Source organism: Diachasma alloeum, unplaced genomic scaffold (genome assembly GCF_001412515.2).
Source record: "Diachasma alloeum isolate Michigan unplaced genomic scaffold, Dall2.0 Dall_scaffold_00180, whole genome shotgun sequence".
Classification (NCBI taxonomy): domain Eukaryota; kingdom Metazoa; phylum Arthropoda; class Insecta; order Hymenoptera; family Braconidae; genus Diachasma; species Diachasma alloeum.
The window spans coordinates 546,640-561,843 of record NW_021680346.1 but is presented as its reverse complement, the minus strand read 5'-3'; the positions used below and the strand labels follow the sequence as shown (position 1 = coordinate 561,843).

The 15,204-nt window shown below is 36.2% G+C and overlaps 1 protein-coding gene across 1 annotated transcript in view; it reads right to left on the bottom strand.

Annotated features, from left to right (window-relative positions):
- LOC107044994 (terminal nucleotidyltransferase 5C) overlaps nucleotides 1-15,139 on the bottom strand; it is an 88,331-nt gene extending 73,192 nt beyond the window's left edge. Inside the window, exon 1 of the mRNA XM_015267085.1 lies at nucleotides 14,688-15,139. Coding sequence (XP_015122571.1) covers nucleotides 14,688-14,822 — 135 coding nt within the window. The 5' untranslated portion in view covers nucleotides 14,823-15,139. The remainder of the gene's footprint in view (nucleotides 1-14,687) is intronic.
- Nucleotides 15,140-15,204: the final 65 nt, after the last annotated feature.

Sequence of the window (15,204 nt, the reverse complement as noted above, 5' to 3'; positions counted from 1 at the left end):
GGCTAGAATAGATTCTGCAACCTTCTCCGCTTGTTGGATAAAAATGTCAAGCCTCCGCATACATGCATCTCCCCTCCACCCTCCCGTGAAATGTCGATTTTCGAGATTAAAAAAAAAACAATAATTGCATTTTTTATTTCAATAACGCATGAGTAAATAGGGATATGAACGCAGATTTAATATAGGCCCATAGAATTACGGGGACCGGCAAGGATTTGGAAAGTCTGAATGCAAGTCCTGCTTACACCTAACAAGTGCTGAAGTGGGACATAACCAGAGGTAGAAAGGTCTCGGAAGCACTTGGGAAGAGGCTTCCCAAGACCTATCCAGTTCTAAACGGAGAGACCTAAGTAGAATTTGTCAGGTCCAATTATTCGACTCGGGCAACCTGTGTAGTATAGCTAGTTAGCATTTTTTTCAATAACTGGGGACTGTCATAAACATTATCTATGAAAAACATGTGCACAATCTTGAGAAAAACGTCTTTTTTAGGGATATACCTTAAACTCAGCATATAAACATATCCGAATGAATATACGAGTACATCACACGGATTAACATATACATGCACCACATGCAACAGTGAAGTGAGACTTTCACCAGCATTCTCACAACGGTTCCTGCATGTTCATGTAGCATCACTTGTGCTTAAATTCTTTGTACTCACTTCGCGAAATACATACGGACTGCACTAATGTACTCAGGCATTTTTTCCCAGTACCACCTGGTACTCGTGTGCCCGCTAAACCTCACGATTTCGATATGACTCGAGTGGATCGTGTGCGTGGAAATGTAGTATGAAAATCGGCGATCCTAGAATGCACGGACGTCTGTCCCTTGCGCAATTTGATGGTCGTAAAGTAAAAAATGTCAGGAATAACCTGTTATTATGCATTTATGCGCAACTTGTGATAAATATTTTTCAGATACGAAGACATTGCGGAAATTCATGAGACAATTTTTGAATTTATTTACTCACTTCAATTGCAGTTTTGAGTTTTATTTTATTATTTTCACGTAAAACCGAAGACGAAGACATTGCGGAAATTCATGAGTCAATTTTTGAATTTATTTACTCACGAATTATATGAAACTTAAGGTTGAGAACTTCAACTACAGTTGTGAGTTTTATTTTTTTTTTCATATAAAGCCGTTTTAATTGTCAAGAGTTGTAATTAGCCAGCGACTTTATGGAGACGTGTAAATACTGTCATTTGCGCCCACGAGTGCATAACGAGTGATGAGGGTGCTCAACCTCAATGAAAATGCGTATACTTAGGTGTCAAACAAGGCGTCATGCATATTAAACAAATGCAAGTACCACCTACGGTCCTTTCGGCAAGTATTTACATTACTTTGATCGCTAAATCTAATTCAATTGGCGTTGCCAAAAGTGTTTCCAGCGCTATACCCAGAAAAACGGACTGATTCGGAACTACTCGAAGGCGAAATAGCCAACGTCACGTCCTATTTTGTGACCAACTTCACATCAAAACAAAGTGAAGTTCATTTTATTCATAAAAATGACTACAAATGTTTATAAAAAAATGATCGAAGAGTCTGCTGTGTGCCAAACTATAAAATTAAAGATAAATCAAATTTGAGCTTTCACAATTTCCCTACCTGTCATCAATGTATGTAAAAAAAAAATCTGGGAGTTTGAATCATTCTCTTTTCTACCTTCTCCACCTTCATGCAACAAAATTCCTCCAAATTCACTACCTAATTCTGGGGTAAATCAGCATTTGATTTCACCTTGCCCCGTTGCTGTTTCAAGTCTGTACAGCTCAACATCTCCAATCTATCAACTCGAACCCTAGATAAATCCAATATTTAAAACGCAGATTGCGTATACTCGAATATGACTGACGATCAGTAAATGTATTGGAGTAGATAAAACGATCAAAAACAAAAAAAAACACGACTTTCCTCACCGATAAATATATAGAATTGTCGCAAAAATGTGTTTACATTTTTCACCCAAGCCAGCTGGACAAGTACATTTGCTAATTATTTTCCTCTTATTTTCCTCAAACAGAATTTTTATAGTTATTTCGTGGTAATTATTCCAATGTGACGATTGACGATTGACGACAATTGCTGCCACAATTTCTACGTAATTCTGTTTATAACTTTTGACACCCCAGATGAGGATGTGTTCAGCTAATAATACCTCCTCTCCTGCTTGAATTGGTCTCCTAGTATCTCCTAGTAAGTCTCCAATATCACAAAATATCAAATTGAACTTTGGATTGATATTCATATTTACTAAAGTCCAATAATGATAGGGTAATGGGAGGCAAAGATCTTAATTTCGTATAACCATACATTCCGTCGCCCAACCACCTGGTAGGCTCCGCCAGAGGTCGGGTTGCCTCCGGGTATAAATCACACGAAAAATTTCAATAATACACGTTTATCCTTCTGAAAGGGTAATTTTTACCAAAAATTTTTCTCCGTGTATTTTGAATTTTACCAAAAATCAATTTCATCCCTAAAAAATAAAGTTTCCAAAATTTTAAACAATTTCAATTACTTCTTTATAAACAACGAATGTTTAGAAAAATAATAATTCTCTGCAAAATATAATTTACATATCGCTGAGTTTTTAGGATTTTTTTCAACTTTTTTTCACTCCGTTAAATCTATAATATCGTCTGTACTAAATTGTAAAAAATCCTTGGATATCGTTAATATTTTGTTTAAATCAAGGCTTAACCCCCTGCCCTCAGTAAATATTGAATTTTTCATCTATTCACTCCCTTGATCACGCATGTTATCTCCCATTAAAATCTCTCAATAGAAAACTAGACAAATATCCGAGGAAGTTCCAGTGAATTCAGTGCAAATTGATTCCTCAAAATAAGGAAAAAGTGAATACCAGAGATTTGCAAGTATAAAATCAGTTCTTTGCTGACTCGCCGAAGAGAATTGACTAATTGGACTCGTGGAACAGAATAGTGAGCTAATGTTCCGCCTGAAAAAGCCTATTTTTTCACTAACCTTGTGTAATCTGCACTCGTGTCGTATAGCAATCTCCCTCGGTAATAAAAAAGGTCGAGGTATGTTGGAATATAATTTGTGGGAGTTATTAATGCGCGAAAAATACAGGCGGTAGAGCACTGAAATTCACGACAATATTCGCTTTTCCTTCTATAAACAAGTGAAATTTTACAATCACGTAATGATAGATATTATTTACAGTGAATATTCGTGATAAAGAAAAATAATTTGAAAATACTTTCTATGATTTATCCGTCTTTTGTGGCCACTATTAATTGCGAGTTTCTCCAAATTGGCTATCCCAATAAACCGTTAAATGTCAGATAATTGTTGATTTATTTATTCACGAGCGTTGACTTTGTCGGACTCTTGTTATGAAAAAATCAAATGAATTTTATCATCTACGTCACTGGCATTTTGATTTTGAATAATCATTGAAAATCCAACAAAATGTCATGGTGATTTATTAGATTTACATGCGTTAATGAGTAACGATAGTATCAAAGAAGCAATATTGGAGGTAGAAAGAATCTTAGCGCGTGGCATATGGAAACTTATCGGTTCACCGAGTACGTGTGGATAATTGCGTAATTCTCGTGTGGGGGACAAGCGGCGTTATTCGGTTCAATGATCAATTTGTCGACTTGGTGAACGTTAATATTACACTTTTTTTTTCATTTACATATTCTCCCTGTATCCACCCAAGTATTCGAGTTACCTCTACCTCTGGTGTATCATTTACGACAACAGTGTGACGAGAAAATTGCAATTCGTGGTGACAATCGTAAAAACAATATCTCGTAACAAATGACTCTTGATATTAACGGATCAACGATTCCTACGAGGAATGCAGAAGTGTCAATATTTGAAGTTTGATCGCAATCGTCATTCGGATACTTCGTGAAGGGATTCATAAATTAATTGATTATTCTAGATTTTTTTCTTTTTTTTTCAATTTACCCATTTAATTTCATTTTTAATAAAGTAAGTTTTCAATGTTTTTGCGTTGGATAACTAATACTAGGTAAAATTTTGGAAAATAAGTGAAATAAGAATTTTAAAAAAAGAACCCATTCTGAAGGAAATTGTTAAAAAATGCGATTGTCCATTTGTTTTTTTTTCAGACCCACAAACAAAATTTCTGAAAGGCGAGAGTTATGGAATGCCATTATCTTACGTATTCACATCCTCGTATATATGTATATATATATATTGAGCCCAGAGAACTGCATGAATACAATGTAACAATCCCACAGACAAAGACGTTATTCGATTTTCTGTAATTTTCCATAATTACACAGTTACATTGGATAGAGCTGCTGTCAATACCTCCTTTAATAATAAGAAAGCGGAAGTATCTGCTTACCAACTTCCTACTTCATTAAATACAATAAAAATATTTTTAATGACTCGATGACTGAGTGAACGAGAAAATCAATACTCTCCAATGAAGCACTTGGCCTTTTCTCTCCTCCACTGAGTCATTAAATTTTTGTCAATTCATTTCGCAAGCCAGTTTCCGTGAGCAAGTTTGTCATCTAGACAGTTGAAAAACAGGCCTAGCACCTTCTTATGTCTCCCCCCCCCCGGGGGGGGGCCCACCCCCATTCCCAAAGATAATGTTGCGTTTGATTATAACAAAATATCAAGGCCTTGCCTTTCTACCAGATACCGTACACCTACGTAATGTGGCTACACGTGATATACCCATTGCTCCACCTTTACTTTTATTAATGTGTGATACATAAAGTATTTAATTTGTTTATCCCAAGTTTTAGATATATAAATTCATCAACCTATGAATATTCAAAACCCGTGTTCTGAGCTTTGACACTTATTTTCAATTAAATTTAATGGAAAAACAGGCTTCATTACTTTGTAGTTCAATGTACGAGCAATTATTGCTAATTTGCCACTGTAATTTTTCAACTTTCGCTTTTGAATGGCCAGTAATGATGCCACAATTATCCTAATGACTATTGAAATTGGGTAATTGGTCACCTACTCAATCCATCTCTATTCATCACGAATAAAAGTTCAAATATCGGATACGCAACAGCTGATTTGTATTTTTTATCATTCAACATTTAACGATTACGTATCAGTGTGACCTTTTTCAACATTCACAACGTCCTACGTACTCTAAACCCTGGACCATAACACATGTTGTCATTACTTATCCGAGTGTATTTATACCGGAGCGAATCCGGAGGCGTTGCGACGGTGATAATACCAGATCGGAAGTGCGATACTGCACGTGCAAAAAGAATCAGCGAACAGAAAGATTACATTAGGAAACATGTCTTGCCATTACGAAATCACAAATATTTGCTGGATTTGCATGTATCCACCTATCAGACAGCACACGACATATCCCTCTAACTGATAAATCCAGGGAATAAACGAGAATTGCAAGACTCTCTTACCATTTCTGTTGACAAAATGTCTCCCTCGAACAAAGAAAGTCGTCCTTGGCTCTTGTTATTCTTCGGCGTTGAAAACCGATGATGAAAGACCTGATTTTTCAAGAATGAGAGCTTGTGACAGGTTGATATACCCGTTGTATTGAGTCAATCATTAATTTAGTAATATTACGAGAAATTGCACGTTACAATAATTAAGATTTACTCATCTTCATTGAAATTTTGAAAATAATATAACAATTGGTAATTGTCAATTAATTACTGAGTGATTATTTCTAAATGTCATGAAAGTATTTTTCGATTAGCCAAATAAACGTCAATCTTCCGAACTCAATTGTTGATTGATAAAATAATTCGGAATTCGAAGATTTAAATTAATGATTAATTGAGTAATTCACAAATTGGTGAGAAATATTAACAATTGACTTATTCAAAATTCAACTTCAAATAATTGACAATATGGAATTGTCAATTAACTACTGACGAAATACTTCTAATGTCATGAAAGTATTTTTCGATTAGCCAAATAATCGTCAATCTTCCGAACTCAATTATTAATTGATAAAATAATTCGGAATTCGAAGATTTAAATTGATGATTAATTTAGTAATTAAAAAATTGGTGAGTAATATTAACAATTAAAATTTGTGATTATGCCGATGTCTGTAGCTGAATGTGTGATTCGAGAGGCAACCTTGATCCGTAAATAGCGACTGAGTGTCAAACTGTCCCTACTACATCTCAATGAAACAACACGGCTCCATGTCCTCACGCTACTGACGTGTCAATTAACACTCACGGATTATCAACAGTGCTGGAGTATCACGGAATGAGTGAACACAATGTCAGTTGAAAAAATGACATCTTTTGTCATGGAGAAAATCTAGTGACAGATGATTTTAGCCTCCAGCCAACGAGATTATTTCACCCTGTGAATATTCGGGCTGAAGGGACGGCTCTACTCAATACTCTTTGCATTTAGATTGTATTTTACATGCAAATATAGCGGAACTTGCCGATACTCGTTGAATGATACTACATATGGAGATAAGACACTTGTGTTTGTTGAGTGGAATTTTTACATTCCTGTGGCGGGTTTTTTTTTAGAGCGTAGAATGAATGGAACGAAGCGAATCACGTGTTTTCCAAATTATAAATTATTTTGGATTAAGGATATCCAAGAGATTCGACTATTTTCAGTGATTAAATTTGTCAATTAAATTGTGTGTGAAAAATTCAGAAATAATTACGAATATTCTGCGTCATTCAAATTACATTTGGCACAGAATTATTATTTTTTAACATTCGTTGTTTATAAATGAATAATTTTTAGAATTGATTTCTGGTAAAATTCTGAATATGAATAAATTTAAATAATTTTCAAAAGTTGCATTTTTCAATTATTTCGTCTTATTATCTTCGTCCAAAAGTAAAAATTCTAAATTTCTTAGACTTGCAGTTGAAATAATAAAATCATTGTAAAATGTCGGGAAACTCAGGATCAAATGGGACTCAAAAACTACAAAAACTACATTTTATAAAAACTACTTTATAAAATGCAAACAAGCATTATTATCGACAATCTAAATTAATCGAATGTAATCGAACCAAAAAATGTTCTAATATTTCCAACAAACAAATTAATTTTTCGAACTTGCCCTCAAAATTCACGCTCAACTATTTAACATACCTATTCATTCGACTCAAACATCCAAATGATCTGACGGTCGTATAAATAAAAACCCGAGGGCAAACTCCAGCTGTCATAATTTATCTATAAAAAAATAAATACAGAATGAGGAAATGAGACTCCCGAGAATTTATAGAAAGTCAGCCTCAAGCGATACAGATCGAATTTTAACCATTTTTCCTCTTTCCCATCTTTCATTCAATTCATATTCCACACTATACAGTGTAATCTTCCTCGGTCGTCCGCGCGGTATCACCGACAGCCCACGACACTAACGAGATCACACGGTTATGGTTTTTTTTTTATTTTCAAACTCCTCACCTGGGATTATCGAACGATCGCGATCTCGATCCTCATGACTTCATGTTGGCAGTTTGCAGTGTAGAAAACTAGCTTCATAAATTATTCTCGACGAGTAGTACGCTTAAAGCCAGTGCATAAAGCGGCTGGTCCGTATGGCGGGGGCCGGGAGAGTGGAGGGAAGGGGTGCGAAGAAAAGTAAAGACGATCCAAGCGTTGATGGTGGCTGCAACTACTGCTGATATCCCCCATTCCCCCTCGTCCTCCCACTTCTTCACCTTTCTTTTTCACTTCGGTAACTTCGTGACGGTACTTCGGTCACGCAATCGAGTCGTGCGGCCTTCTCTCGTGTGATGGAATAAATTGACCGGGATCGGGAATGATGATCGTAAAAAAAATGTTTTTTTTCTATGCCATTTTAATATTTTTTGTCTTCTTTTTTTTGTCTTCATCCCATGATTGGATCCACCGAAAATGTGTTTTTTTTTTCGTTCTATCCAAATATTTTTGTCTATTGCTTTTATTTTTGTCCCATGACCGAATTCATCAAAAATGTTTTGGTTATTTTTAATAGTGAAATGAAATTGGGAACTAATTGTGAATTCATCGAACAACTCAGGGCCACAATGCGGAATTCCCCCAGCGAGTTTTTTTCTTTTATGTTCGGGCATCAGTTGTTGAAAAATCTTGGAATTAATTGGGAAATCGGTAGGAAGCTGATCGCTTGGCCAGAGAAGCCACCACTCGCGTCAGTGATAAAGCTATATAACTTCCTTTCACTGATTTCCGCAAAGAGTTTAAGACAAAATTTTAAGTTAATTTTAAGAGTTTAAAACAAAAGTTTAAAAGTGCTTGATAAAAAAAAAATTGGGAAATCGGTGGAAAAAATTGTATGAAATCACGATGAATCATGCATCTCCGTCAATTCGAAATTGTCGGTGCCGCCTCTACAGGTGCAACGACCCATTGATCGCCCCCAGAGAACCCCAGAAAGACAAACTGGGACGCATTGCAAGATCCCAACACTATCCGTTGCACACGTTCATCATCCACCCATGTTGAATTTTGACGTTGAATTTATGATGTACTGTTTCGCGAATAAAAAAAAACTAGCCATTAACAATAGAACTAACGCGCAAAATATGCGATACATCCGGCATTTCTCGACGAAGTCGAAAGTCAACTTTGTCCCTCTTATTCGCAATTATGTCGATTGAATGACGGTCAGTGGGTAAGTAGGCACGATAGACGCCGGCCACGATGATGTACGGGAAAATGTTGAATCTAATGCGATATCACAGGATGACATAATAGGCATCGCATTGTCGATAGGAAGTCGCCATATGTCAACGTGAATTTTTAATCATTTTCTCTTTTAGTCCGTTACACGACCGCGATTTATCGTCTCTCAGTCTGAATCAGTGTGAGTGATTCAAATGATATATATAATATTTTATTATGACAGAATATCCAACTGGATTTTTCAAGGTTTTTAAGAATATCCAAATATTTTGGCTATTTTCGCTCATAAATAAATAAATTCATCTCTTGATATTGTAAAAATCCAAATCGACTTCTGGTGATGAAAATTTGGTACTCGAAATTAAGACGCCAAAAGTAAGGGCTACAAGGGTCAAAATAAGGGTCGCAAAAGGCAGAATAAAGTTCACGAGTGGCAGAATGAAACTCACGAGGGTCACAAGAGCCGGATTAAGGGGCGTGAGGGTCAGAATAAGGTTCAGGAGGGTCAGAATACAAGTTACGAGGGTCACAAGGGCCAGATTAAGGGCCGTGAGGGTTAGAACAAGGGTCGCGAAGGTCAGAATAAGGTTCACGAGGGCCGCAAGGGCCAGATTACGGGGCGTGAGGGTCAAAATAAGGGTCGCGCAAGTCAGAATAAACGTCACGAGGGTCACAAGGGCCAGATTAAGGGCGGTGAGGGTTAGAATAAGGGTCGCGTAAGTCAGAATAAGGTTCACAAGGGTCGCAAGGGCTAGATTAAGGGTATGAGGGTGAAAATAAGGGTTACGAGAGTCAAATTAAGGGTCACAAGGTTCTCACATAATTTAATTGACAATTTTAATGATTGAAAATGGTTTAATCTACTGTGTACTCTGTACAAAACTATAAAAGATACTTGGATATCCTTAAAATATCCACTTGGCCCCCCTCGGCGTATGAACTAAGATTGAAACGAGAAAAGCTTGACAATTGGAAACAGGAATAATGAGGTAAATGAACGACGTACGTTACAGGACTCGCAGGCAAGTTTTTCAATGCGTGACAATAAGCCGTTCGTCATGTTGGGACACTATGTGCACACGGCGGACGATAAGAAAGCAAATAAGTTGTAAATCACTGCCCACGATAAATTTTTTCAAAGAAATCCGCAGCATTATCGAACATTCTACCCGTACGTTTGCATTTATTTTTGGAAAAACCGGGATATTATATCAATCCACGAATTTACGTTTCTGTATTGTGCGGGCACTAATCCATAATGCAACCAATTGCCGGCGATTAATCTCAATAATTTATTGCGGCTATCGGGAATATCGATCAATTCCCGGGGGGCGAATCCATCGATCAATCGTCAATTCTGTTTGGCGGATGGGGAAGGGGGTCAGTGCTCATAGCAGGAATTAACCGGACGTGATGCATGAATTTTACACTAATGGGTTCTTTAGCCAAGCAAATATTCAATTATCGACATTTTATCGAATTATTTTTTTCCCTTTTTTAAACTCAATATCAATATTCATGGTTTATGAATTGTTAAAAAAACTGATAATTCTGTGCAAAATGGAATTTTAGCGACGCTGAATATTCATGATTTTTTCTTTATTTTTCTCATTTATTATTTTAAAATAAATTGATCACATAACAGTGTAATTTATGTTTTGCTATGTAAAATTCATCCGAAAATAGATATTCAATTTTTTTCCCGCTCACTGCATTGGAGAAGACAAAAATACAATTGTTTCGTAATCTGAATTCAAAATAAATTTAAAGCATTTATCGAAGAATTTTTTCACTTCTTTCAAACCTCAATCTCAACAGTTATAAATAAAACTAAAAAACATGGGATCGTATAATAGTGTAATTTATGCTCTGCTTGGTGAAATTTCGCCGAAAATAGATATCAAATATGCAGAATTATGCAAAAATCCTCGCTTCCTGCATTGGAGAAAATAAAAATACAATCGTTTTGAAACCTAAACTCGAAAAAAAACTAAAACAAGCCATAAAAATGATGGCAAAGATGCTCCCCGGATAATATACGCTGTATTAATAGACGATTACGAAGGCAGAGAGAATTTTTAGCGAAAAATGTGTGTGAGCGTCCTTGTATCATTGATCATGCAATCTGGTCGAAAGAAATGGCGTTATACACAGTCCGGATGAGCGTTACAAAGACATTATCTGAGATGACTTAACTCATCGTGAGATGAATGGTCAATTTAATGTTAATGTAAGCCCCGCGATACAGACTCTTGAGACCAAGATCGATGAAGAGGCCGAAAACGCAAAGACAAAAAAAGGGAATTGCATGAAAGAGGAGATGAAATGTTCCGGCTTTCGATTCGATGCGTCATCGCTCCCCGCCATTCGCGCTTTCATGATTGATTACTCGAAGATCAGAGAGTAAAACAAAAAATAAATAAATAAATTATAATTGTTATGCCTCCAATTCCAGTTATGATAATAAAAGTTCATTAAGATATGACATTTGAACTGAAAAAAAATGAATCCAATAGCACCAACTTTATTGCAAATCGTCATGACGTTAATGGGTATATCTTTGATTCGAATGGTGTGGTAAAGTCATTAAGAACGTCGCAGAATATGAATTAAAAGTGATCGGTGTCGCTATTAATTAGGATAAATCTGCGAAATATTTCAACGGAAAAAGTGAAATGTTACTGCTGGATTAAGGAATCGATCCTTCCACCATTAGTTTTCGCGAAAAGTTCAAACGCCAGGAAAAAATGCTAAATGTCTCTTTAAATGGCCATGTCATGAATTTTAATTTTTCCTCGAAATACTCATCGAAATTAATTTATTCAAAGGAGTAGACGTTCATTCGATCGAATATCGACGCTACCGGTACAAAAGTACAATTTCCTCACTCAAATGAATGGGTGGAATTGAATTATTCCATAGCGTTAACATGAAAACTCTTCCCAGGAGTAATATCGTCTGAGTCTCAGGGTCGGAGGACAATTGCAGAACCGTTAAACATTTATTCACCTACAAACGCTCACCGGGTGCCTTTCACCAAGGGCACATGTGTTTTTAGGTATAAACCATGTAATGAGCCTTGGACCCAGACGCCCTCGGCAGTCGGTCAAGGTTGAATTTCAGCGAAGAAGCAACAAGTTTCCGTCTCGCCCTTCTCGCAGCGATCAATTTATCCCGAAATTTCGCTCCCTTTAATCTCCTCTACTGAATTTTCTTGTTAATTTTTTGTGAAAATGTCAGAAATAATGTCTGTAATCCCTGCTCGATCAAAACAAAAATTAATTAATTCCCCCCGACATCTTCAAGTATTTAATTAGCATTTCAATAGCACCTGCGTATTTTATTTATAACGCGTTATATTAGAAATGGACAGCTGTATGAAACGAAGAGCTTAACCTTTTCATGAAATGACGAGTGTACCGTTGGTCCTCGGATTTACGACGTGACGGACCTTGGCTAATGCCGAACAAAATAACTGAATGAATGATCTTCGATGTCTATCCATTGATGATATTAAAAATACGGGGGGGACAAAATTCAGGGTAATGTTATTCAGTGTACATTGGGGATCAATTAAACGCTTGCTGGGGGATAATACTCGGGCAGAAACCTGAGGGGGATGGGGTAATTCAAAATGTTGCGTGGGTGTCCATCATCCCACGCAATTTGTGGGTTATTTAGCGACGCATCGAGAGGAGCAATCGATATTCGCGAGCGCCGGAAGTTATCTCGTGATTCTGGGTCGAGCCGGTGACGTCATTACGAGCGCAAAGCTGGAGAATTTTATTGGAATTAAGGATATCCAAGTAGCTTTTACAGTTTGGTAGATATTATACTGTAGATTTAACGGTTTTCAATCATTAAATTTGTTAATTAAATTGCGGGAGAAAAATTTAACAGAAATCATGAATATTCAGCGGCTGTCAAATAACATTTTGCACTGAATTATTATTTTTTTACCGATTTTGAACTAATTAGTTGTAACGATTATTTGTTATGATCCTGAACTAATGATTTTTGTGATAGAAAATTGATTGTTCATCAATTATTTATGGAAAATGCTCGTAATTTACAAGAATGGCAATTTTCAAATTATTTCGCCTTTCCTCTACAGTAAACTTTTTTTCAGATTTTTAAAATGTTTTCTAACGGTTCAATATCGAGATTCCATTCAGATCTGCAAAATTTATATAATAAAATCATTGTAAAACGAAAGCTTTGCTACAAAAGTAATCGAACATCAGGATTTCATTAGAGAAAAAATACCCAAAAATATTTGGATATCCTTAATTTATATCTTTATCCAAATGAATAGCTCGAATAAAGAAAATCTGAAAGATAATTGTGTTTGGTTTTTTAACATTTCAACCCGGAATTAATTAAAACCTGTCCCGTGAATTCTGGAGGGGCTGATAAATCTCAATTGTGCTTGAAATTCCATTTATTCGGGTTGGATGAAGCATCCGTTGGAATTGAAATCGAAAATACACTTTGCATTTCCTGACAGACCATTTGAATTTCAAATTTCGTAGAGGTTGGAAAAAGTGAATGTGGAGCTTGAATTTCCTCTCAATTTTCCAATCACTGTTTCGCGCGAGGATTCTGCAGGGAAAATTACGAGAGATTCAACCCTTCATATTAATTCAACTCCCACCAATGGAATCGGTATAGCTTAATATATTCCCTCCCGCCTCACACAGATGCCCGATTGCGATATATCATAAATAGGTGGTAATCTTGAACAAACAATCTCGGTGTAACCCAGTGAACAGACACTTGAAAACCGGACTTTATCTCCGATAACGTGAAATCAGGGTTTACCAGAAAAAAATGAGTAGAAAAAAAATGTTGTCGATATGTCATATCCGAGCATAACTATATTTCAGTCACGTCAATTGACTTTTACAAAGTTTTCAACTGGTAAGTTAACACATTCCTTAGGTGTACGCCTATTGGCCAACACTTGGGTGATTAACAGTTGCTCGTGTCATATACTTGTTATGCTAATTAAATAAATATCAAAATTTCAATTTTTTCAATTCTTCATTTTTTTTTTCATTGTCACAATGAAATATCGCGGAATATTCGACAGCGAAAAATCTAATTTAGGGCGTTTTTGAGGGCTTAAGCTTCGTTTTATCATTTACCAATTGCTTCTCCGCGATTTAAACAAAAAAAAATGCAAGCATTTGTTTTGTGAATGAATGAAAGCGTCGAAGAACTCCTGAACAATAAGAGGAAATTCCCGTGTCCAAAGTACAACAGTAATTATGTAAAATCTTCATTTCCACGTGAAAAAAAAACAATTGATGACCTTAAGTCTTCCTCCATTTCCGCATATTGAATAAATTCTCCCGAGACAAATATTTTTTTAAACATTCGTTGTTTATAAATAAATAATTGAAATTGTGTAAAAACCTTAATTTTTTAAGCATGAAATCGAACAAATGATTTTAATTGTGGGGAAATGATTGTTTATAAATTATTTATAGAAAAAAATGCTTCTAATTTTTTCTCAGATTTTTAAAAATGTTTTCTAACAGTTCAATATCGAGATTCCGATCTACAAAATTTAAATAATAAAATCATCCTAAAATCTGGGAAAACTTGGCAAAAATTTGAAAAAAAAACATGAGTATTCTGTGCTACTCAATTTACATTTTCCACCGAATTATTAATTTTTTAACCATTTGTTGTTAATAAATTATGTATAAAAATTGCAATTTTTCAATTATTTCATCCACCTCCCTCCAAAACTAAACTTTCCAATTTTTTTGCAATTTTAAAGTGTTTTCTAACGATTCAAAATTAAAATAATGAAATCATTGCAAAACGTCCGGAAGCTTATGGTCAAATGGGCAAAATGAGGGCATTTCACCGGTGCAAAAATATCAAAAGTACCTGGATACCCTCAACACCATCATTCCTCAACGTAATTCCCACCGGCGGTCCCCTCCCGCCGCTGCTGGCAAAAGCCAACGGTCGCGCGACGATTACATAATCAAAAAAGCACTAAATTCATCTCATACCTGCATCAATTGAAAGCCTCCAACGGACTCCACCTGTTTCCCTGGCTCCTCGACCTTGCTACCGGCCTCAATGACACTCAGCCCACAGTTTTCCTCGTTCCTCGCCTGTGACTTCACCTCGCCTGTTCCCGCCATTCTGCCGCAACTTCACTTTTCACAAAAACAACCTCTGAAAAATTGTTCCCAATTAACTGTCCCAACGAAGCCCCGAGTTTCGCTTCAACTCTCAATATTTTTCAGTGAAAACACGCAGAAGATATCGAATCGTCGTAAACCGGCGTTCGATCAACACTCGAGACACTTTAACACTGCCAACTGCCGGATGCTTTGTCCTTTATTCTATCGCGTCTCAGTCGCACACACCTCAGCGTCTTTATTCTCGTCAACCACAAGCGACTGTTACTGTTTTCTTTATTTTATTTTATTTACGAAATGAATACACATGGATAAATGCGAGCAAACACGGCGAGACGAGCCTAGCACAATGGTCCAATCCACACTGAGCGACAGGGGAAGG